Here is a 23,390-nt window from a genome sequence, read left to right as displayed (position 1 = left end):
CACACTAACTTAACCCCTAAACTTTCACATGTTACCTTATAAACATTTGGTTTGATAGGGCATAAGCTGTTGGGAAGACGTTTTAATAACTGTTTTTCTCATTACATAGTACATATTTATTGTAGGTGGTCCAGAAGACAAAAAGAATATTCATATCCTCTGTATTTCTTTTAAACATTTTTTAAAAGATTTTATTTATTTATTTATTTGAAAGAGTTACAGAGAGGCAGAGAGAGAGAATCTTCCATCCGCTGTTTCACTCCCCAAAAGGCTACAACAGCTGAAGCTTAGCCGATCCAGAGCCAGGAGCTTCTCCCCATCTTGCATGCTGGAGCAGGGGCCCAAGGACTTGAGCCGTATTCCACTGCTTTCCCAGGCTATAGCAGAGAGCTGGATCGGAAGTGTAGCAGTCAGGACTTGAACCGGTGCCTATTTTGGATGCTGGCACTGCAGGCCGTGGCTTTACCCACTACGCCACAGCGCCAGCCCCATGTCCTCTGTATTTCTATCACCTATTGGTAATTGCTGGTAAATTTGATGTCTTTCTCCAGTCATATATATTTGCAGAATAATATAGTGGAACGCCAAGGTCAGACTGACCCGGATTCATAGCAGTTTTGCTATTTTCTTGATGCTTGGGAAAGTATTTTGATTTCTCAGACCCAGTTTCCTTGTCTACAGAATGGACTAAAAATAGAACCTACCTCATAAGATGTTCATTAAGCTGGGACTGAATAACATTGTGCCTGTGAATTAGTCCAGTGTCTGACACACATTAGTAAAACATGCAATAAGGTACCCTCATCTGGCAGGTGTTGTGACACAGCAGGTGCAGCTGCATTTGCTGTGTGCTGAATCATGTTCTGGCTATTCTGCTTCAAATCCAGCTCCCTGCTAATGTGCTTGGGACGCAGCAGAAGAGTTCTGTAGGAAGGAATACTAACTGTGAAGAGACGTGGGGAAACTTTAAGGGGTGATGGAACTGCACTGTATTGATTTGGGTAATGATGTATGAGTGTACAGTTCTCAGTACATCGGACAGAACACTTAAGAGGTAGGCATTTCTTTGATTTTCAATTATACTTCAATTTTTTAAAAAATTACTTTAGACATATTCTATGGTGAACCTTTGTTATCAGAGCATCCCAAGTGAAAAATTGCCTTGGTCCTAATTCAGAACATTTTGGAGGAGGGCTCTTTACACATTCAGGTTTGTGTGCACTGACAAATAGCACATCTATAGTCTACACACATCTTGCTCACTAGACTGGAAGCTCTTTTTTTTTTTTTTTTTTTTTTTTAAGATTTATTTATTTATTTGAAAGGCAGAGTTTCACAGAGAGAGGAGGAGAGACAGAGAGAGAGGTCTTCCATCTGTTGGTTCACTCCCCAGATGGTCGCAATGGCCGGAGCTGTGCCATTCTGGAGCCAGGAGCTTCTTCCAAGTCTCCCATGCAGGTGCAGGGGCCCAAGGATTTGGGCCATCTTCTACTGCTTTCCCAGGCCATAGCAGAGAGCTGGATCGGAAGTGGAGCAACTGGGACTTGAACCAGCGCCCATATGGGATGCCGGCACTGCAGGCGGCAGCTTCACCTGCTACACCACAGCACCGGCCCCTGGAAGCTCTTTGAAAGCAAGAATCATGTTGAAAGACATTCATCTTTGGATCGATTGCTCCTAGGCTGAGTACAAATGTATGGAATAAACATATTCACACTGACCCTTTTCCTTCTTGTAGAATGAAGTGACCTGTAAAGACCTACTGAAGGAGAGACCTGTGAAAGGGGAGATCTGGGTGCTCAGAGTTGAGATACCTTCAGAGAAAGCAAGATTTTACTTTTTAACTAAAAAAACAAAAACAAAAAAACACTGCTTCATTGAGAAAGAAATAATAGTGCTTTAAATCTAGTGATCTCTTTTATAATCCTATGAGATGATGGTTTAAGAAATAATTCATTGGGGCCAATGCTCTGGTGCAGCAGGTAAAGCCACCTCCTGCAGTGCCAGTAGCCCATATGGGCACCAGTTTGAGTCACTGCTGCTCCACTTCTGACCCAGCACCCTGCTAATGGCCTGGGAAAGCAATAGAAGATGGCCCAACTCCTTGGGCCCATGCACCCACATGGGAGACCTAGAGGAAGTGCCTGGCTCCTGGCTTTAGATCGATCCAACTCTGGCCATTGCAGCCATTTGGGGAGTGAACCAGCACATGGAACACTTCTCTCTGTAACTCTGTCTTTCAAATAAATATTTTTTTTTTTAAGTAATTCAGTCTTTTTTTTTCCAAATATTTATTTATTTACTTGAAAGAGTCAGAGAGAGAGAAGGAGAGGTCTTTCATCCGCTGGCTCACTCCCCAGTTGGTCGCAATGGCCGGAGCTGCGCCGATCCAAACCAAGGAGCCAGGAGCTTCCTCTGTGTCTCCCACATGGTGCAGGGGCCCAAGGATTTGGGCCATCTTCTACTACTTTCCCAGGCCATAGCAGAGAGCTGGATTGGAAGTGGAGCAGCCAGGTCTCAAACCGGTGCCCATATGGGATGCCGGCGCGTCAGGGCAGGGCATTAACCCGCTGCACCACAGCGTGGCCCCAGTAATTCACTTTGTTTTTCCAAATAGCTTTATATAAGAATTTCTGATTTCCATTGTTTTTAATATCTGCTGTGATTCCTAAGGCTTGTTTTCCCATTTGTATAAAGAGAAGCTCTCTAATTATTTTGAATAATTAATAGCAGAACCAATATTTCATTGTTCCCATTTGTTTTAACCTCTCAGAAATGCTTTCCATAAAGTTTTACTTATTTGCTCAGGGCAAACTTAATTCTTAAGCTGACTTCCCCAAAATTATCCTTTGAACTTTCCCTAAAGAAGTAAATTTTTTAATTATATTTTTAAACCATTCCTTTAGGATAAACACCAGTCATATCTTCACTAAAAATAGTGTGTATGTGACATTTGTATCACAGCTTTCCCCATCCCAGCCTATGGCAAATATCACCATCAGTTTTGGCATCTGCCGTGGAGTCCAGACAGCTCAATGGCTGGGTGATTTTAAGATTCCAAGAATCATAGCCATTACTGTGATATAGTAGGCTAAAGCCTCTTTCTATGACACCAGCATTCTATATGGGTACCAGTTTGAGTCCCAGCTGTTCCACTTCTGATCCAGTGGCCTGGGAAAGCAGCGGAGGGTAACCCAAGTGTTTGGGCCCCTGCACCCATGCAGGAGACCTGGAGGAAGCTCCTGACTCCACCTCTGCCAGATTTGCAGCCATTTGGGGAGTGAACCAGCAGATGGAACACCTCTCTCTGTCCTGTAATTCCACCTCTCAAATAAAAAAATTAAAAAAGAGTCCAAGAAGCATGGAATATGGGGGAGAGAGGGAAGCATGTAGAAACATGAGAGTTTCACAGGGAGTTGGGTAGCCATGTACAAAGAAAATCATCAACCTAAACAAAGAGAATCATTGAAGACATTTCATTTTTAAAAGATGGGAAGCTGGCATGTGAAGTTTTTAAGTGTTGACATCTCAGTTTGTTTTGAGGCACATAGAAAAAACTTAGAGCAGAAATCAGGAAACTTGGGGAATGAACGAGCACATAGAAGACCAGGTGTGTGATTTCAGCTCTGGGTATAGTTGAGGGAAGGGCACACAAATTCTATGGATGTTAGTTGTTCCAATTGAAACAAATTTGGCCTAAATTCAGTAGGGTCCTGTGTAAGTCTTAAAATAAATGAAAAATACCCTTGTATGTGGAAATGCTTTGGGAAATTGCTGAGTGCTATGAACCATAGTGTAGTGTAAATTCATATGAGGTATGAACATAGAATTTGATCATAGAAGATGCCACATGACTTTATCTTCAACTTTGGTTGAGAGAAGAGACTTTTTTTCCCTTCTCGTCAATTTTCTACTTTAGATTTTAGAGTTAGAAGAGACTCTGGGAGTCAACAAAATCCAACCCCAACTGATGTGTGAAATTTTTTTTTCCTGATCTACTAGCACTGTCTAACCATCATGGCAACTTCCTCTGAAGAAGTATTGCTGATTGTAAAGAAGGTGCGACAGAAGAAACAGGATGGAGCTCTGTACCTCATGGCAGAAAGAATTGCTTGGGCACCTGAAGGCAAAGATAGGTTTACAATCAGCCATATGTATGCGGACATTAAATGTAAGTCACCTGTATTAAGGTCTGATATGTGTGTATGTCATGTTTGCTGGTAATTTGTACGAAGTTATACTATCTTTGTGGATTTTTTATTTGATATCCAAAAAAATCAACCATGTAGAAATAAACTCTGAGCCGGCGCCGCAGCTCACTAGGCTAATCCTCAGCCTTGCGGCACCGGCACACCAGGTTCTAGTCCCGGTCGGGGCACCGGATTCTGTCCTGGTTGCCCCTCTTCCAGGCCAGCTCTCTGCTGTGGCCCGGGAGTGCAGTGGAGGATGGCCCAAGTGCTTGGGCCCTGCACCCCATGGGAGACCAGGAGAAGCACCTGGCTCCTGCCATCGGATCAGCGCGATGCACCGGCCGCGGCAGCCATTGGAGGGTGAACCAACGGCAAAGGAAGACCTTTCTCTCTCTCTCTCTCTCTCTCTCTCTCTCTCACTATCCACTCTGCCTGTCAAAAAAAAAAAAGAAATAAACTTTGATCATAGAATATGTACTATTATATAATTTGTTTTTTATTTTTTCACTGAATAATGGAGTGTTTACAGGTTCATGTGTGTCAGTCAGATGAAGATCTCCATATATACTTTGAGTTGCATAATCCGGGGCCAGCATTGTAATATAGCAGGTTTCGCTGTTGACTGTGATGCCAGTGTCCCGTACGAGCACCAGTTCATGTCCTGGCTACTCCACTTCCAATCCAGCTCCCTGCTAATGAGGCTGGGAAAGCAATGGAAGATGACTGGAGTGCTCGGGTACCTGCCACACATGTAAGTAGATCCAGATGGAGTTCCAGGCTCCTGGCTTCAGCCTGGCCCAGCACTAGTTGTTGGCAGCCACTTGGGAGGTGAACCAGCAGATGGAAGATTTCTCTCACTCACTTTCTCCCTTTCTCTCTAACTGCCTTTTTATTATTATTATTTCTTTAAGATTTTATTTATTTATTTATTTGAGCTGAAGAGACAGAAAGCTCTTCCATCCGTTGGTTCACTCCCCAAATGGCCATGATGACTGGGGCTGGGCCAGGCTGAAACCAGGAGTTTTTCCGGATCTCCCACATGGGTGGCAGAGCCCTAGGGACCTGGACCTGGGCTATCTTCCATTGCCTTCCCAGAAACATTAGCAGAGAACTGGGTCAGAAGCAGAGCAGTGGGACTCAAACTGGTATCCATATTGAATGCCAGCACTGCAGGTGTGGCGTAACTCATTGTGCCACAGTGCCGTCCCCATCTGTCAGGAATTTCTACAATTCACCTGACTAAAGATCGTGACGTGGTGGAGACCCAGGAGAGGTGGGGCAATAATCCCTTGACAAGTTGAGGTACCGTAACTGTGACCAGTACTGAGGATTCATATATTTCCCTGGATATAGATTGTTCTAGATAAAATCCAGTGTGGATTTCAAGCAACATGACACCACCAAAAGCAGACAACCTTCAACTTGCAGGGGCCCTATTTATGAATGTCTTTTGTTTATAAACAGCTGTCATACCCTAAGGATTGACCTTCACTTTGCTGCTGCAAATCACCAACATCTCTGTCTTTCTCCATTAAAGTAACTTGGAATCTTAATTTTCAAAAGGAGAAAAATAATCATGGTTTCAGTACTAAGTTATATGATTTTTTGTCTACTATCCTGTTAATAATACCTCCTTTTCAAACTTTGTTTCTGTGGGAAAATGCCTCATAAGTTTCCAATGATAACATTACAGGTTTAACAGTTAAACAACAGTAAAACTTATAAATTGGACCTGGGGCCAGCATTGTAGCACAGCAGGTTAAGCTGCTGCATGCAGCACCAGCATTCATATGGATGAGTCCCAGATCCTCCACTGTTTTTTCTTTTTTTAAAAGATTTTATTTAATTACTTGAGAGGTAGAGTTACAGTGAGAGGGAGAAACAGAGAGAGGTCTATCCGCTGGGTCACTCCCCAAATGGAATGGCTGCAGTGGCCAGAGCTGCACTGATCTGAAACCAAGAGCCAGGAGTTTCTTCCTGGTCTCCCATGCAGGTAGGTGCAGGGGCCCTAGCACTTGGGCCATTTTCCACTGCTTTGCCAGGCCATAGCAGAGAGCTGGATTGGAAGAGGAGCAGCTGGGACTAGAACCAGCGCCCATATGGGATGCCGGTGCCACAGGGCAGAGAATTAACCCATTGTGCCACGGTGCCGGCCCCTCCTCCACTTTTGATCCAGCTCCCTGATAATGTGCCTGGGAAGGCGGAGAGGATGGCCTGAGTGCTTGAGACACTGCATTATGTGGGAGACTCAGATGGTGACTTCAACCTGACCCAGCCCCAGCTGTTGGCAGTCACTTGGGGAGTGAATCAGTATATGAAAGATCTCTCTCTGTGTCTCTCCCTCTAATAAATAAATCTTTTTTTAAAAAAGACAAACTACCTATATTAGCATTTTTCTTAAATAGAACTTGCCCTGTGGCTTTATACAAAACACATTCATTGTGGTACCCACAGTCTGTGATAAAAAAAAAATACCCAGCTCCCATTTCTTCACAGTTCTTAGCTTAGGGATTACATACTGAAATCCATCTGTACCAGTTTTCGTTTTAAGTTGAAATATTTGCAAGAATGTCCGTTTCTTAAAGAAACCATTGGAAGTTACCCTTAATAAATAGTTAAAGTGAAAATCAATGTGGTTCTTACAACTGAAGTTACCTAACTAAAAAAGAAGATGGTGACCACTAAGCAGAAGCTAAGATACAGCAAGGATGAAGTAGTGGTTGAGAAAAGGTAACTAGAAAGGAGTGATTGAAAGATTGGAATGATGGAGCATGCTGGCTGGAAGTGTAAATTGCTTCATTATTGCTGTTCTTAGCAATTAAGTATTTCATCTAAACTATGGAAATGAAAGCATCATCATCATTGTACAGGTTTTTGTTTATTTAAGGTTTAGTAGATGGGTTTTGGCTGAGATGAAAGATTGGGGCATTGTCTCTCGCTACTGTGAGTCACTGTTAGTGGAACTGAGCTAAGACCTCCATTTCCATTTCCCTTATGTAGATAACATTTTGGCACATTCAGCCCCAGATTTTTATTATGAAAGTCTCCAAAGATAAAAAATTTAAATATTTACTTTTTATTTATTTATTTATTTGAAAGTCAGAGTTACAGAGAGAGAGAGGTTTTCCAAACACTGGTTCACTCCCCAGATGGCAGCAACAGCCAGAGGTGAAGCCAGGAGTTTATTCCAGGTCTCTCAGGGGGGTGTGGAGGCCCAAGGACGTGGGCCATATTCCACTGCTTTCCCAGGCCGTAGCAGAGAGCTGGATCAGAAGTGGAGCAGTCAGGACTTGAACTGGCGGCCACATGGGATGCCAGCACTGCAGGTGGCGGCTTTACCTGATATGCCACAGCACCAGCCCCAGATACACTTTTATTGAATATCATTAGGATACCAAAAACATTTCAATAATAAATTTATAGCTCATTGTTACATTTCCTCTGTTGTTCCAATAATTTCTTTCATAGATATTATTTTGATTTTTTTTTTATCAAGCCAGTATCTAATCTAGGTTCATAGAGTTGTGGTGTCTCTCTCTCTCTCTCTCTCTCTCTCTTTTTTTTTTTTTTTTTTTTTTTGCCAAGGTTGGTTTGTTTAAAAAGCAGAGAGAGATATCTTCCATCTGCTGTTTCATTCCCAAATGGTTGCAATAGCCAGGGCTGGGCCACACTAAAGCTAGGAGTCTAGAACTCCTTCCAGGTCTCTCATGTGGTTGGCAGCTACACAAGTGCTTGAACCATTATCTGCCGGTTGCCAAACATTAGTATGAAACTGGAGTGTAAGTGGAATAGCGAGAATTTGAACCGGCACTCCAATAATGGATGTATGGGCATCTGAGATTGTGGCTTAACCCACTGTGCCATGCTTGTCCCAGTTGTGGTCTCTTTAGTCTCTACCATAGTACAGTGTAGGCTTATAGAGTGTCACGTATTCTAAATATGTCTGGCTGTCCATTTAAGGTTTTGTTAAATCTGTTCCTGTACCTCTGGTTTCCTTATAAACTGAAAGATCTGAAGGCTTGATTATATCAAGGTTAAATATTTGGAGCAAGAATAATAATTTGATAACTTGGTTAAAGTGATGACAGCAGATCCCACAAATGCAAAATAACATATTTTTCTTTGTTGTTAGTAAGCCACAGACTATATTTTGTAGTCTTTGGACCATGACTAGCCATTTTTATTAATGATAATATTGATGGGACGCAGTTGTTAAGGGTGGATTCAGGGCTCCTGGTTGGCTGTTTAGAATGCTTTAAAGAGGTTTGCTCCAGTTAAATGGAAACAAAAGCCCAGTAGTATTTGGAAGTGAGAGCAGTGAGTGAAAAGTGCCACACCAGAAGGATACTGAAGAGGAGAAACAGGATGTTAGCAGTGGATTCAGTTAGCTATACTCTGGTTATATGGGATTATTTGAGAAGAGTTCTTTACTGCAAAAACATTGAGGTAGGAACAAGGCAGCTAAAACCCAAAGGAATCCTGTTACACAGTGATTTTGACAGTGTGAATGTCCTCACCTAATCAGTCTCATGCTTCTTTTTAGGCCAGAAAATCAGTCCAGAAGGAAAAGCTAAAATTCAGCTTCAGCTGGTCCTGCATGCAGGGGACACAACAAACTTCCATTTTTCCAATGAAAGCACAGCAGTGAAAGAGCGTGATGCAGTAAAGGACCTTCTTCAGCAGCTGCTGCCCAAATTTAAGAGGAAAGCAAATAAAGAACTGGAAGAGAAAAACAGGTGAAGAAGGAAAAGACTAGCCTTTTGAAGAAATGCTAGGTTTTCTCTGGTCTCCGAGTAGAGTGATAGGTTGTTAACCCCTTTCCACTTTTGCTATGATACTGTAATACAGGAAAATAAGGACTTTGGTAGTATCTTTACCTCTTGTGTTTGTTCTCAACTGTAATATCTTACTAATAAGTGACTTTGGGCCAATGAGAATGTGCAAACCCAGAAGTTAAATTAACTGCATCAAGCCCAGTGTCTGATTAGGAGCATAATTGAGGTGAGAAGGTATTGTGGTTCCTTAATTTCTTTTCCCAGTCACAGAAAAAAGTAAATCATTAGAAGAGTGTTTGTGAACAAGAAACCTGAGAGAATGCATGCTATGAAAAGGGTAGACACATGTAAGATAATGAGACTTTCTGATCAGGTTAACTGTTCCATCACTAATGTCTGTTAGGCTGTCAATACTTACAGCTCCCAGTACGATTACCATGAAAAAATTAGTGCTGGAAAATCTGAAGGATTCCCGCCTCTCTTCCCCACGCACCGTATTTGTTAAAGAGGATACACTACAGTACAAATTATAGCCACACTGATCTTTGTCACTGAGCCACAGAGAATAAGACCAAATCCACACCCTGAAAGACTTTAGTCTTTGTTTCTTCAGACTTATCCTCATCTGTTTCCACTTCATTTGTTCCTCCAAAGAGGGAATTTTGCTGTGAATTGCTAAAAAAATGAACTAAATGACCTCTGCTGCTCATTTTGAAAGAATGGCATTTCCATGTTTCATGTCACTGAAGTCTTTTTACCTAAATGGCATTTTATTCTAGAAATTCAATTATATTCAATATATTCTATCACCAGAATGCTGCAAGAAGATCCTGTTTTGTTTCAGCTCTATAAAGACCTGGTTGTGAGTCAAGTGATCAGTGCTGAGGAATTCTGGGCCAATCGCTTAAATGTGAACACAACAGATAGTTCTTCCACATCCAACCATAAGCAGGACGTTGGCATTTCTGCAGCATTTCTGGTATGTGACCCTTTCAGATTTCTGAATTTTAAAAAGTGAAAACCCCAGTATCTGCTAACAAAGCAATTTCTTGTGTGGAATTTCACATTTCCTAAAATAAATTAACAAATTCAGTATCTGGTAGTCTTTTAAAATGTCTTAAAATTAAATACAGTATTTTTTTTAATTTATATTTCTCTGTATTAGTTGTATTTTCTTGGTTTTTGGACTTGACCCTAGCGTGGTGGGTCAAAATTATTCTGATAATTTCAAATTTAGTGCTTTCTGGTACTTTTTAAATGATTGCTATATTTTACTTTCAGGTGAAAGATTTATACGATCTGAAGAGAAACCAGAGTGTTACTATATCTTACTTTAAATACAGAGTTAGTTGTGTGTAATGATCCCAGAAAAGCTGGACATTCCTAACCTGTAGAATTAGAAAAAGGAGTTCATTTAGTCTACTCCAGTGGAACTAGGGCAGTATTTATTTTACATCTCAACAAAAGCTTGATTGCCAGTTGTATGTTTTGTATCCTTCCTGCATGCTTAGCAGTGAACTGAATCGAGAAGGTCTTTCCTAAAGAAACCAATCAGTTAATGTTAGTTTAATTATTAAACAAGGTTTATAATAATTTGGAAGCTATAGAAGTTTTATATTAAACTTTCACTCTGCCTTTGCTCACACTTAATGCCTGTTTGACCATGTTGGACTTTCAAAGAAGCACATTTTACAGATCATTAAGACTGAAAAGTCATTCTGGGCTTCTTTGAACCCTGTCTCCTTGCCAGAGGTGAAGGTGAGGGACTTAACTGTCCCAGCATTTCAGTTAGAAAGTCATTTTCCATCTTTCTCCATTATCTGACATAGTCCCTGATCTTCTAATATATGCATATATACATGACTCTGGTCTTTGTTTTAGGCTGATGTCCGGCCCCAAACAGATGGCTGTAATGGTTTGAGATACAATTTAACTTCTGATATCATTGAGTCCATTTTTAGGACTTACCCAGCAGGTAAGGAAACACAGTTCTCCAGATGGTTAAATATTCGGATTAATTCTGTAATGTATCAATAAAAAGCAAAATGTTTATCCCTTATTCCTAATCAAGTACAGTGAAATATATAATATTTTACCCAGTATTTGACATATGTTGGATGCTAAGGTCTCAGTAAATAATGTGCTATAATCAGTTCATTGTTAAGATTTTATTATTCTCTCCATTGGTGGTTCTGAGACTTTAGTTGGCCTTCAGCATCCCTGAACAAAATGACATACTACAGAGAGAACGGTAAATGAGTCTCTCCACAGCACTCACTCAGATCACTCCTCAGACTGCATCCAGAGTGACCTTTCTAACTCAAATCCTTTCCCTTGCTGACACCATACTAAAAGTATACTTGGCCAGCACTGTGGCTCAATAGGCTAATACTCCACCTTGCGGCGCCAGCACCCCGGGTTCTAGTCCCAGTCGGGGCGCCGGATTCTGTCCCGGTTGCCCCTCTTCCAGGCCAGCTCTCTGCTGTGGCCAGGGAGTGCAGTGGAGGATGGCCCAAGTGCTTGGGCCCTGCACCCCATGGGAGACCAGGAGAAGCACCTGGCTCCTGCCATCGGATCAGCGCGATGCGCTGGCCGCAGCACGCCAGCCGCAGCAGCCATTGCGGGGTGAACCAACGGCAAAGGAAGACCTTTCTCTCTGTCTCTCTCTCTCACTGTCCACTCTGCCTGTCAAAGGAAAAAAAAAAGTATACTTGACCCCAGGCCTAGTGATCTGTAATGTGCAGCTAAGGGTAACTGAGCAGAGCTTCTTAAACCATATACTGGTCTTCCCACTTTCTGGTCCGACCCATGTTGTCCTTAGGAATTGTCTTCCCTCAGGACTCCCCTCATTGCTACTTTTAAAAAATCCTTATTTCCTTTTAATCATCACAATACCCTATGAAATGGGAACTTTTTTTTTCTTTTTTTGACAGGCAGAGTGGACAGTGAGAGAGAGAGACAGAGAGAAAGGTCTTCCTTTGCCGTTGGTTCACCCTCCAATGGCTGCCGCGGCCGGCGCATCTCGCTGATCCGATGGCAGGAGCCAGGTGCTTCTCCTGGTCTCATGGGGTGCAGGGCCCAAGGACTTGGGCCATCCTCCACTGCACTCCCGGGCCACAGCAGAGAGCTGGCCTGGAAGAGGGGCAACCGGGACAGTATCCGGCGCCCCGACCGGGACTAGAACCCGGTGTGCCGGCATCACAAGGCGGAGGATTAGCCTAGTGAGCCGTGGCGCCGGCCCAAAATGGGAACTATTTTAACCCTCAGTTTATAGGTGAGGAAACCAAAGTACAGGGCCATTTAAGTAATATGCCCCAAGTCACGCAGATAGAAGCTGGCAGACCTAGAATTTTAAATTCAGGCTCTGGGTCAATAAACCATGCCCTTTACACTATGTTCCCTACACAGTAAGCTTCTGGAGTGCTGAGCTGATAGTCTAGTAGGTATTGGGATCTTCATTTCCTGGCACCTAATGCAGTACCAGGGATTGAAAGCACACACAAATACAAATGAACAAGCAAACCAAGATCTCACTGCTAGACTCTTGGTGTTGCTACTTAAGCTTCAAAACTTAATTTCACGTGCAAAATGAGGTTTTGTTAGTAATCTATGTTTCAATAACTTAATTCCTTAAGAATTAGGAATTCACGGAGCCAATGCTGTGGTGTAGTAGGCTAAGCCTCCACCTGTGGCACTGGCATCCCATATGGGTGCCTGTTCGTGTCCTGACTGCTCCACTTCTGATCTGGCACTCTGCTATGGCCTGGGAAAGGAGTAGAAGATGGCCCAAGTACTCAGGCCCCTTCACCCATGTGAGAGACCTGGAAGAAGCTCCTGGCTCCTGATTGGCCCAGCACCCGCTGTTGTAGCCATTTGGGGAGTGAACCAGCAGGTGAAGGCCTTTTTGTCTCTCCCACTCTCTGTAACTCTGCTTCTCAAGTAAATAAATCTTTTCTTTTCTTTTCTTTTCTTTTTTTTTTTTTTTTTTTTTTTTTTTTGGCAGGCAGAGTGGACAGTGAGAGAGAAAGGTCTTCCCTTGCCGTTGGTTCACCCTTCAATGGCCGCCGCGGCCGGCGCACCGCGCTGATCCGATGGCAGGAGCCAGGTGCTTATCCTGGTCTCCCATGGGGTGCAGGGCCCAAGTACTCGGGCCATCCTCCACTGCACTCCCGGGCCACAGCAGAGAGCTGGCCTGGAAGAGGGGCAGCTGGGACTAGAACCCAGTGTGCCGGCGCCACAAGGCGGAGGATTAGCCTAGTGAGCCGCGGCGCCGGCTCAAGTAAATAAATCTTTAAAATAAATAAAACTAAAACAAAACATTAAAAGAAAGAATTGGGAATTCGGTATGTAACTTATGGCTTTTTTTTTTCCACAGTAAAAATGAAATATGCAGAAAATGTTCCTCACAACATGACAGAAAAGGAATTCTGGACGCGGTTTTTCCAGTCCCATTATTTTCATAGGGACAGGCTGAATACAGGGTCAAAGGATCTCTTTGCAGAATGTGCCAAAATAGATGAAAAAGGTAACTTTATCCCTGACTCACCAGTATCTGTCATTAAAGCTTTAATGTCAAATGGGTGCTTGGTCTAGCAGTTAAGACATCGGGACACCCACATCCCATGTTGGAGTATCTGGGTTTGCATCCCACCTCCACTTTCAATTTCAGCTTCCTGTTCATGTGTACTCTGGGTGGCAGCAGGTGATGGCTCAAGTTGTTAGGTCCCTGCCACACATGTGGCAGACCTGGGTTGAGTTTTCAGCTCCCTAGCTTTGACCTGGCCCAGCCCCAACTATTGGAGGTGTTTGTTAAATGAACTGGTAGATGAGAGAGCTCTTTGTCTCTCTCTGTCATGCTCTATTTCTCAACCTGTCAAATAAATGAAATACAGAAAATGCTTTAACGAAATGTTTTTTGATTTCTGAGAAAAACAAGACTTAATGAACTTTTATTTTGTTTATTTTCTAGGATTAAAAACAATGGTTTCATTAGGAGTAAAGAACCCACTACTGGATTTGACAGCTTTAGAGGATAAGCCATTAGATGAGGTAAGAAGCAGTAAATATGAATCAGCACTGTGGTATAGAAGGGTAAGCCTCCATCTGCAATGCCGGCATCCCTTATGGGCACCAGTTCGAGTACCAGCTGCTCTACTTCTAAACCAGCTCCCTACCAATGCATCTGTCAAAGCAATGGCAGATGCCCTAAGTGCTTGGGCCCTTGTACCCACACGGGAGCCCCAGATGAAGTTCCTGTCTCTGGCCTGGCACAGCCCTGTCTGTTGTGGCCATTTAGGGAGTGAACCAGTAAATGGAAGATCTCTTTAGACAAAAAAGAAGTAATAAATGGAGTTTTGACAGAAAGCCTAGTCTTAAATATACAGTTTTTAAATTGTCTTAAATGTAGATGTTCTACTTGAATATAAAATAAGCTAAGTGGAGCTTGTACTGTGGTGTAGTGGGTGAAGCCCCCACCTGCAATGCTGGCATCCTGTATGGGTGCAGGTTTGAATCCCGTATGCTCCACTTCCAATCAAGTTCATCTGCTATGGTGTAGGAAAGCAGTGGAAGATGGTCCAAGGGCTTGGGCCCCTGTGCCCATGTGAGAGACCCAGAAGAAGCTCCTGGCTTTGGATTGGCTCAACTCCAGCCATTGGCAGCCATCTGGAGAGTGAACCAGTGGATGGAAGACCCCCTCTATCCCTCTCTCTCTTTCTGTCTGTCTGTCTCTGCCTCTGTAACTCCTCCTTTCAAATAAGTAAATAAATTTCAAAAAAAAAAAAAAAGCAAAGTTCTTCTGTTGGAAGTGATTTGTCAAAAGTGCTGTTTACAAATGTTACTTGCCATTAAAATTATCTTGAATTGAATTCCTGTATGAGGTGCTAAACTTTTTTTTTTTTAACGTTTACTTGAAAGGCAGAGAGAGATTTCATATTCACTGGTTTACCCTGCAGATGCCCACAATACCCGGAGCTAGGTAAATACTAAATAAATACTCCAGGCCAATGCAGGAGTCTAGAACTCAACCCAGATCTTCCACATGGGTGATAGGGACCCAGGTACTTAAGATGTAACCTGCTTCCCATCAGAATATTCATAAACTGAATAGGACATGGAGCTGAGTCAAATCCAGGGACTCCAATATAAGGTATGGGCATCCCAAGCAGTGACTTACATCACTGTTTGGTGATACACCAAACACCCACCCTGCCAGAACTTTTTAAATACAATTTGCTCATTTTCCCCATTGGTGGTTCTTAATAATTTTTTTTTTAAGATTTATTTATTTGAAAGCCAGAGAGACAGAGATCTTCATTTACTAGTTCATTCCTCAAATGGACACAACAGCTGGGGACTGGTCCACGCCGAAACCAGGAGCCTGGAATTCCATCCGGGTCTCCCATGTGAGTGGCAGGGGCCAAGTAGTTGGGTCCCCTTTGCAGCGGCTTTCCCAGGCACATTATCAAGGAGCTAAATGGAAAGTGGATCATCCAGGATTTTAACCTGTGCTCTGATATGGGATGCTGTGTCACAGGCAACAGTGTAACCTTTTGGGCCACAGTGTTGGCCCCTGATCTTCCTGTTTGCACTCTTATCCTTGATAATTCATTTTCTAGCAGTAAGAATTGTAATTAAAACTAGATCATAATACTCCTCTAGGTAAAACTCTAATGCCTTCTCATTGAACTTAGAATAAAATCAAAACTACTGCCTGGGGCCAGTGTTTGGTGTAGTAGTTAAGATGTTGCTTGTGGAACTGGCGTGGTACAGCAGGTTAATCTGCCACTTGCAGTGCCAGCATACCATATTGAAGTGCCAGTTTGAGACCCAGCTACTTTGCTTCTGATCCAGCTTCCTGATGGTGCACCTAAGAAGGCAACAGATGATGGGCCAAGTACTTGGACTCCTGCCACCAATGTAGGAGACCAGGACAGAGTTCCTGGCTCCTGGCTTCTCTGTTTCTCCCTCTTTCTCTGTTACTCTGCCTTTCAAATAAATAAATAAATCTTTATTTTAAAAAAATTGTAAAACCTATGTCCTACAGTGAGGTGCTTGCACACCATGGGAGACAGCAAATAATGGTTCAAGTACTTGGGTCCCTGCCACCCACACATAAGAGAGTGGAATTGAGTTCCCAGCTTCTTTGTACCTCAGCTTGGACCCCTCCCAATCACTCATGCCCCAAATGCAATTACCTTTTAGTTCCTTGGTAAGCTTTTTGACTTAAAGGTATTTGTACTTGTTTCTCTACCTGTTCTTCCCCTAACTAGCTTCTTTCCATGATAAATATCTGTTATTTTTAATCTGTTTTTTCTTTTTAAGGTTTGTTTATTTATTTGAAAGAGTGACAGAGATCTTCTAGCCACTGGTTTACTTCCCAGATGCCTGTGACAATTAGGGCTAGGCCAGGGCAAAGCCAGAGCCTGGAACTCTATCTCCCATGTGGGTGGCAGGGGTTCAAGCAAAGAGCCATATTCTGTTGCTTTCTGTTCATTAGCAGAGAGCTGAATTGGAAGCAGAGCAGCAGGGACTCAAACTGGTGCTCAGATATGGTATGCCAGCATCATAGGCAATAGACCACAATAGCAGCCCCTCTTTTTTTTTTTTTTTTTTTTTTTTTTTTGGGACAGGCAGTTAGACAGAGAGAAAGGTCTTCCTTCCATTGGTTCACCCCCTAAATGGCTGCTACGGCCGGCACGCTGCGCATCTGAAGCCAGGAGCCAGGTGCTTCTTCCTGGTCTCCCATGAGGGTGCAGAGCCCAAGGACCTGGGCCATCCTCCACTGCACTCCCGGGCCACAGCAGAGAGCTGGCCTGGAAGAGGGGCAACCGGGACAGAATCCGGCGCCCCGACCGGGACTAGAACCCGGGGTGCCGGTGCCGCAGGCAGAGGACTAACCTAGTGAGCTGCAGCGCTGGCCACAGCCCCTCTTTTTTTAAAAAAAGAAAAAAGACTTGTTTGAAAGGCAGAGTGACAGGGAGAGACAGAGAAAGGTCTTTTTTTTTTTTTTTTTTTTTTTTTTAAGATTTATTTATTTATTTATTTATTTGAAAGAGTTACACAGAAAGAGAAGGAGAGGCAGAGAGAAAGAGAGAGGTCTTCCATCCTCTGGTTCACTCCCCAATTGGCTGCAACGGCTGGGGCTGAGGTAATCCGAAGCCAGGAGAGAGGAGCTGTTTCCGGGGTCTCCCACGTGGGTGCAGGGGCCCAAAAAACTTGGGCCATCTTCCACTGCTTTCTCAGGACATAGCAGAGAACTGGATTGGAAGTGGGGCAGCTGGGACTCAAACCAGCATCTATGTGGGATGCCGGCACTGCAGGCAGAGGCTTAACCTGCTGTGCCACAGCGCTGGCCCTGCGAAGGATCTTTTATCCACTTGTTCACTCCCTAAATGCCTGTAACAGTCAGAGCCAGGCCAGGGCAAAGCCAGGAGCCTAGAACTCCCAACTGGGTCTCTCATGTAGGCAGGTGCTGAGAACCCAGATACTTAGGCCATCATCTGCTGCTTTCCCAGGCATGTTAGCAGAAAGCTGGATTGGAAGTAGAGCCACTACAGCTTGAACCTGCACTTCAGAATGGAATATGGGATGCTAGTGTCGCAAATGATGGCTTAGCCCTCTGTGTCATGCTGGCAGTAGACATCTAGTCTGATGACACTTATACAGAGACCTTCCTAACCACCCTATCTAAAGGAGCTTCCCCTTATACAGTCTCTCCTATCATATTATCCTATTTTCCCTGTCATGTTTGTCAGTTTGAAAAATGATCTTGTTTTTACTTTCTTTTACCTGGTAATTGCAGTCTTCCAGAGCGTGAGCACCCCGAGACTTTATGGTGTGCTGGCCTTTGACTAACATATGGCCTGTATAAGTACTTGGTAATTATTTGATAAGTGGGTGAATAACATGAGAGTCTTTTTCTGACAGACCTTTTCCTCTTTAGCCTTATATCTCACCAGTCGCAGGCCCACCTCATTCTGGCTGTACTGAACCACAAATAAAGCTGTAATACAGTGCGTGCTACATTGCCTCTGTGCCTTTGTTTAAGCAATTTCCTCATCCTGAAGTGTTACTCTCTCCCATCTCTGCTTGGCCATGCTCCATGAAGCTTTTTCAGACCTACTCCTCCTCTCTTCCAAGGGGATTGACTACTACTTCTTACCTGCATGTCCTAGCTTACAGCTCAAGTTCTTGCTAATTAATATTTAGGTTCTTGTGGCACAAGGTCGTCTCAGTTTATCAAATAATTACTGAGCACTTAATATATGCCCTGGATAGGCCAGAAAGTAAGAACAAGGTCAGCCTCATGGAACTGAGACTGTAGTGAGGAGTCTGCCTAGGACTGGCAGTTATCAGATAAAATAAGGTAAGAACACAGGTGTTTTTTTTTGAAAGTGACATTTGTTATAAAGAAAGTAGAGAGGGTAACGTTGATGGGAATGACTGGATTAAGTGACAGAAGCTACTTTAAATAGTAAGCTGTCTCTGAAGAGGTGACATTAGAACAAATGTCTAATCGGTCATCCACATAGAGCATGTACTCAATATACAATGTTTAAAACACCCATACTATTTAATTCCCCAGTTTCCCATTTTATAGAACTTGGGGAAGTAGATTATCTTGCCTAGAATAATAGTAGAAAAAGTAATAAAGCCAGATTTTGAATCTTTCAGGTTCCATAGTTCATGTTTTATTCACACTGTATTCTGTTCATTTGCTGTTTTGCTAACTAAACCAAAATTACTCTTTCAAAAAGAATTGCAGGGTGTAAGACTTTTGTGATACTAAGAGTAGCTATGGGCCGGCGCCGCGGCTCGCTAGGCTAGTCCTCTGCCTGTGGCGCTGGCACCCCGGGTACTAGTCCTGATTGGGGCGCCAAATTCTGTCCCGGTTGCTCCTCTTCCAGTCCAGCTCTCTGCTGTGGCCCGGGAGTGCAGTGGAGGATGGCCCAGGTCCTTGGGCCCTGCACCCTCATGGGAGACCAGGGGAAGCACCTGGCTCCTGGCTTCAGATGCGCAGTGCGCCGGCCATAGCGGCCACTTAGGGGGTGAACCAACAGAAAAGGAAGACCTTTCTCTTTGTCTCTCTCTCTCACTAACTCTGCCTGTCAAAAAAAAAAAAAAAAAAAAAAGAGTAGTTATGGGTCAGGTGTCAATAGGCTAATCCTCCGCCTTGCGGCACTGGCACACCGGGTTCTAGTCCCGGTTGCCCCTTTTCCAGGCCAGCTCTCTGCTGTGGCCAGGGGGTGCAGTGGAGAATGGCCCTGGTGCTTGGGCCCTGCACCCCATGGGAGACCAGGAGAAGCACCTGGCTCCTGGCCTCAGATCAGCATGCTGCACCAGCCACAGCGGCCATTGGACGGTGAACCAACGGCAAAAAGGAAGACCTTTCTCTCTGTCTCTCTCTCTCTCACTGTCCACTCTGCCTGTCCAAAAAAAAAAAAAAAAAAAAAAAGATGCTGCTTGGGACACCCACAGCCTGTAATAAAGTGAGTGGGTTTGAGTTTCATCTCTGCCTGATCCCAGCTTCCTGCTCATGCACACCCTGGGAGGCAGCAGATAATGGCGTAAATAGTTAGGTTCTTGCCACCCTTATAGGAATCCTGGATGTAATTGAGCTCCCTGCTTTGGACTAACCTAGCCCTGTCTGTTGTGGACATGTGGGGGAGTGAACCATTAAATAGGAACTCTAATTTTAAAAATTAATTAGAAACACAAGTTAGCGATATCCCTTAATTTTTGTTTATATAATGTTACTTATTTTTAAATGCTTACCTAAAGATATTTAGTAATATTCATGAGAGTTAACTCCCATAACCCAGCAAATGTTTTCAGTTGAACATATGTTTCATAATAGATAAAATCAGACCGCTGAGACTTCTGTTGCATTAGGTTAAGCTGCAGCTTGCTACAGTGACATCCCTCATCAGAGTGCCAGTTTTGAGTTCTGACTGCTCCACTTCCAATCCAGCTTTCTGTTCATGCGCTTGGAAGAGCAGTGAAAGATGGCCCAAGTGCTTGGGCCACTGCCACCCACATGGGAAACCAGGATAGAGTTCTTGCCTGGCTTCAGCCTGGCCCACACCTTGCCAGTGTGGCTCTTGGGGAGTGAGCCAACAGATGGAAAACTCCTCTTGGTCTTTCCCTCTCTGTTGCCCTGCCTTTGAAATAAATCTTTTTTGAAAAATCAGACCCTTATTTTGACTTTTAATCTACTAACTTGTTTCTCATAGGGCTATGGCATTTCCTCCGTGCCGTCTACTTCCAATTCTAAGTCCATAAAGGAGAATAGTAATGCTGCCATCATCAAGAGGTTCAACCATCACAGTGCCATGGTTCTGGCAGCAGGTCTCAGGAAACAGTTAAGTATACATGCCAGAGTGCCGTGAACCGGGCTTCTCAGGCTATCCAGATGGAGCTGTGGTGATATTCTGATTATAGTTTTTAACATTAATTTTCTCCTTTGTTTTAAGAGAAGCACAAAATGGTGAGCCCAGCAGCATTGATGGAAATTCCGGAGATGCCGACTGCTTTCAGCCAGCAGTCAAAAGGGTATGGGCAGAAAATTTGGACCATTTGGGGCTCAGGTTTCTCCAGACACTTTTGACAACCTTATATTTTATATTGCTTATTTCATCTAACTCAACATGTTAAGCATTTTGCCACAAGTGTGGTGCGTTATAAAGAATACTTCCTCAGCTTTGGCTTGCCAAAGCCTTTGACTCAAGTCTATTAACCAACTTCATTGGCTTTTTCCCTGTCACATGTACACTTACCACAAATGTGTGTCTGTGTGCCTGTGTGTGTAAGTGAACTTGTTTTCTAGGAAAGAATATTCTGTGGAGGCAATGTGACAGAAAGAAAAACTATAAAGTTTCGTGTATATGCTTTTTAAAGAAAGTTATTTTTAAACTAGCATTCAGAGCTGGAAGTATCTTCTCATTATTGAAGTACTCATTTGGGGTTGTGGGCAATATCTGGGGATGCGGGAATATGGATAGAGTTAGCTACTTGTTATTCCTTCCTTTTCTGTAACTTTGCCAAACTAGAGACAGTAGTAAACATCTTGATATCTATGGTACATCCATGCAATGGAATTTTTTCCCCCACTTAAAATTTTTATTTATTTGAAAGGCAGAAACAGAGATCTGCCACCCACTGATTTATTCCTTCTGATGCCTGCAATAGCTGGGGCTAGGCCACCCTGAAACCAGGAGCAGGGAACTCAGGCCAAGTCTTAACACATGAGTGCCAGAGACCCAGGTATTTGAGCCATCAACCATTGCACATTTGTAAGAAGCTGGAATCAGGAGCATAGCTGGGACTTGAACCCAGGCACTCCAGTATGGGATTCGGGTATCCTACCTACTAGGCCAGGCCCCCACCCCTATACGATGGAAATTGATGTAGTGATTAATAACTTTAAAGGATTCCTGAGGTGGGCATGTGGCTCAGTGTTTAAGTTATTGTTTGGAATGCCTGCATATCATATCTGAGTGCCTGTTTCAAATCCCAGCCACTCTGCTTCTGATCAGCACCCTGCTAAGCTGTACCTTGGAGGCAACAGGTGATGGCGGAAGAACTTAATTCCCTTCCACTCATGTGGGAGACCCAGATTGAGTTCTGTGGTTTCCTGGCTTCAGCCTGGCCTATCAGGCATTTAGGGAGGAAACCAGCAGATAGAAGATTGCTTTCTTTCTCACTCTCTTTGTTTTCCTCTTTAAATTAAATGAAAATTAAATAAATCATTTTTAAAGTTAAAAGAAATCATGATGTGCAAGACTTTTGGACTTAGGATAATTTGATGTTCAGTTTTTCAACTTCATGATAGATTTACCAGGATATTGAATACATTTTCAATTTAACATTTTTGACAACGTTGGGGTTTTTCAGGAAATAGACCCATGGTCCCAGTAGACCCTGATAAACCCCAACGTTGTCAAAAATGTTAAAGGTTGAAGAGCATGTATATTGCATCTAAAAGAGTTGACTGGGCAGACATTTGGCCTAGCAGTTAAGAACCCTGTGCCCATATCAGAGATGCCTGGCTCTAGCTCCTGACTCCAACTTCCTGCTAATGCAGACCCTGGGTGCAGCAGTGATAGCTCAAGTAATTAGGTTTCTGCCTCTCATGTGGGAAAACTGGAATGCATTCCTAGTTCCTGGTTTCAATCCCAGTTCAGTCCCAGCCCAAGCCCAGTTGTTATTGGCATTTAGTGGATGGGAGCTCTCATTGTCTCTCTCTCTTCCTCTCAAATACTAAAAAATAAATAAAAATTTTAAAAACGGTTCATAGATCAGACTATAGTCCTATAATACAGTTTTTTTAAGACTTATTTATTTATTTGAAAGTGAGAGTTACACAGAGGAGAGGCGGGGGGGGGGGTCTTCCATCCTATGGTTCACTCCCCAGTTGGCTGCAACGGTTGGAGCTGTGCCAATCCAGAGCCAGGAGCCAGGAGCTTCTTCCGGGTCACGCATGCGGGTGCAGGGGCATAGCAGAGAGCTGGATTGGAAGTGGAACAGCCAGGTCTTGAACCAGGGCCTATATGGGATGCTGGCACTTCAGGCCAGGACATTAACCTGCTGCACCACAGTGCCAGCCCCCTATAATATAGTTTTAACATATAACAAAATGTTTATGAGTTTTAAGTGACCTGCAAAAGGAATAATACAAATTATCATCTTGGGGCTGGTATTGTGGCATAGTGGATTAAACAACCACCTGCAATACCAACATCCCATATGGGTGGCTGGTTCATGACCTGGCTGCTCCACTTCCGATCCAGCTCCCTGCTAATGTGCCTGGGAAAGCAGTGGAAGATGGCCCAAATGCATGGGCCCCTGAACCCATGTGGGAGACCCAGAAGAAGCTCCTGGCTCTTGAATGCAGCCTGGCCAAGCCCCAGCCTTGGCAGCCATTCGGGGAGTGAACCAACAGATGGAAGGTCTGTTTCTCGTTTCTCTGTGTAGCTCTGCCTTTCAAATAAATGAAATTTTTTTTGTTTTTTTTTTTTTTTTAATTTCAGTAAAGGAATTGTAAGAAAACCTCACTTCATGTATTTTCAGTAATTTAATGTTTCTACAGTCATGTGTTACCTTTAAAATTAACAAAACTCTGAGCTACTTCTTTGAACTAAAAAAAGCAAAACTAAGTTCTAAGATATAGAAAGAAGTTAAATAAGAATTCCAGGATACCATGCTGTTCTTTTCAATAAATAATCTTGATTTTTGGTTGTGAACGTTTCCAGAATCTTTGTTCTTTGTGTGAATTTTTACAATATTCAGTAAATCCTGCCTATAAATATTCTTTCAAGTCAGTCAGAACTGCTGTGTATTGTATGAGGGTTTTTACAAAATGGGAGGGTCAGAAATAGTTGTTGGGGCTGGCATTTAACATAGCATTTTTTTTTTTAAGCGGATT

The 23,390-nt window shown here is 43.3% G+C and overlaps 1 protein-coding gene across 11 annotated transcripts in view; it reads left to right on the top strand.

The window, feature by feature from the left end:
- GTF2H1 (general transcription factor IIH subunit 1) overlaps positions 1–23,390 on the top strand; it is a 43,126-nt gene that overhangs the window by 5,328 nt on the left and 14,408 nt on the right. For 4 of the 11 annotated variants that reach the window (XM_089327881.1, XM_089327878.1, XM_002721364.6 and 1 more), the window contains 8 exons: positions 4,003–4,171; positions 8,734–8,926; positions 9,779–9,944; positions 10,847–10,940; positions 13,341–13,490; positions 13,935–14,014; positions 20,200–20,327; positions 20,440–20,518. In XM_089327881.1, the coding sequence (XP_089184007.1) occupies positions 4,003–4,171; positions 8,734–8,926; positions 9,779–9,944; positions 10,847–10,940; positions 13,341–13,490; positions 13,935–14,014; positions 20,200–20,327; positions 20,440–20,518 (1,059 nt within the window). Of the gene's footprint in view, positions 1–1,458; positions 1,695–4,002; positions 4,172–8,733; positions 8,927–9,778; positions 9,945–10,846; positions 10,941–13,340; positions 13,491–13,934; positions 14,015–14,470; positions 14,492–14,522; positions 14,833–20,199; positions 20,328–20,439; positions 20,519–23,390 lie in introns of those variants that run through there. The other 7 variants (XM_089327890.1, XM_070072659.2, XM_051834002.3 and 4 more) reach the window with 5 other exon arrangements.

Source organism: Oryctolagus cuniculus, chromosome 1 (genome assembly GCF_051225735.1).
Source record: "Oryctolagus cuniculus isolate XC-2025 breed Fujian yellow rabbit chromosome 1, ASM5122573v1, whole genome shotgun sequence".
NCBI lineage: Eukaryota > Metazoa > Chordata > Mammalia > Lagomorpha > Leporidae > Oryctolagus > Oryctolagus cuniculus.
The sequence above is the reverse complement of the archived record's forward strand: the minus strand, read 5'-3'. Positions and strand labels throughout refer to the sequence as shown.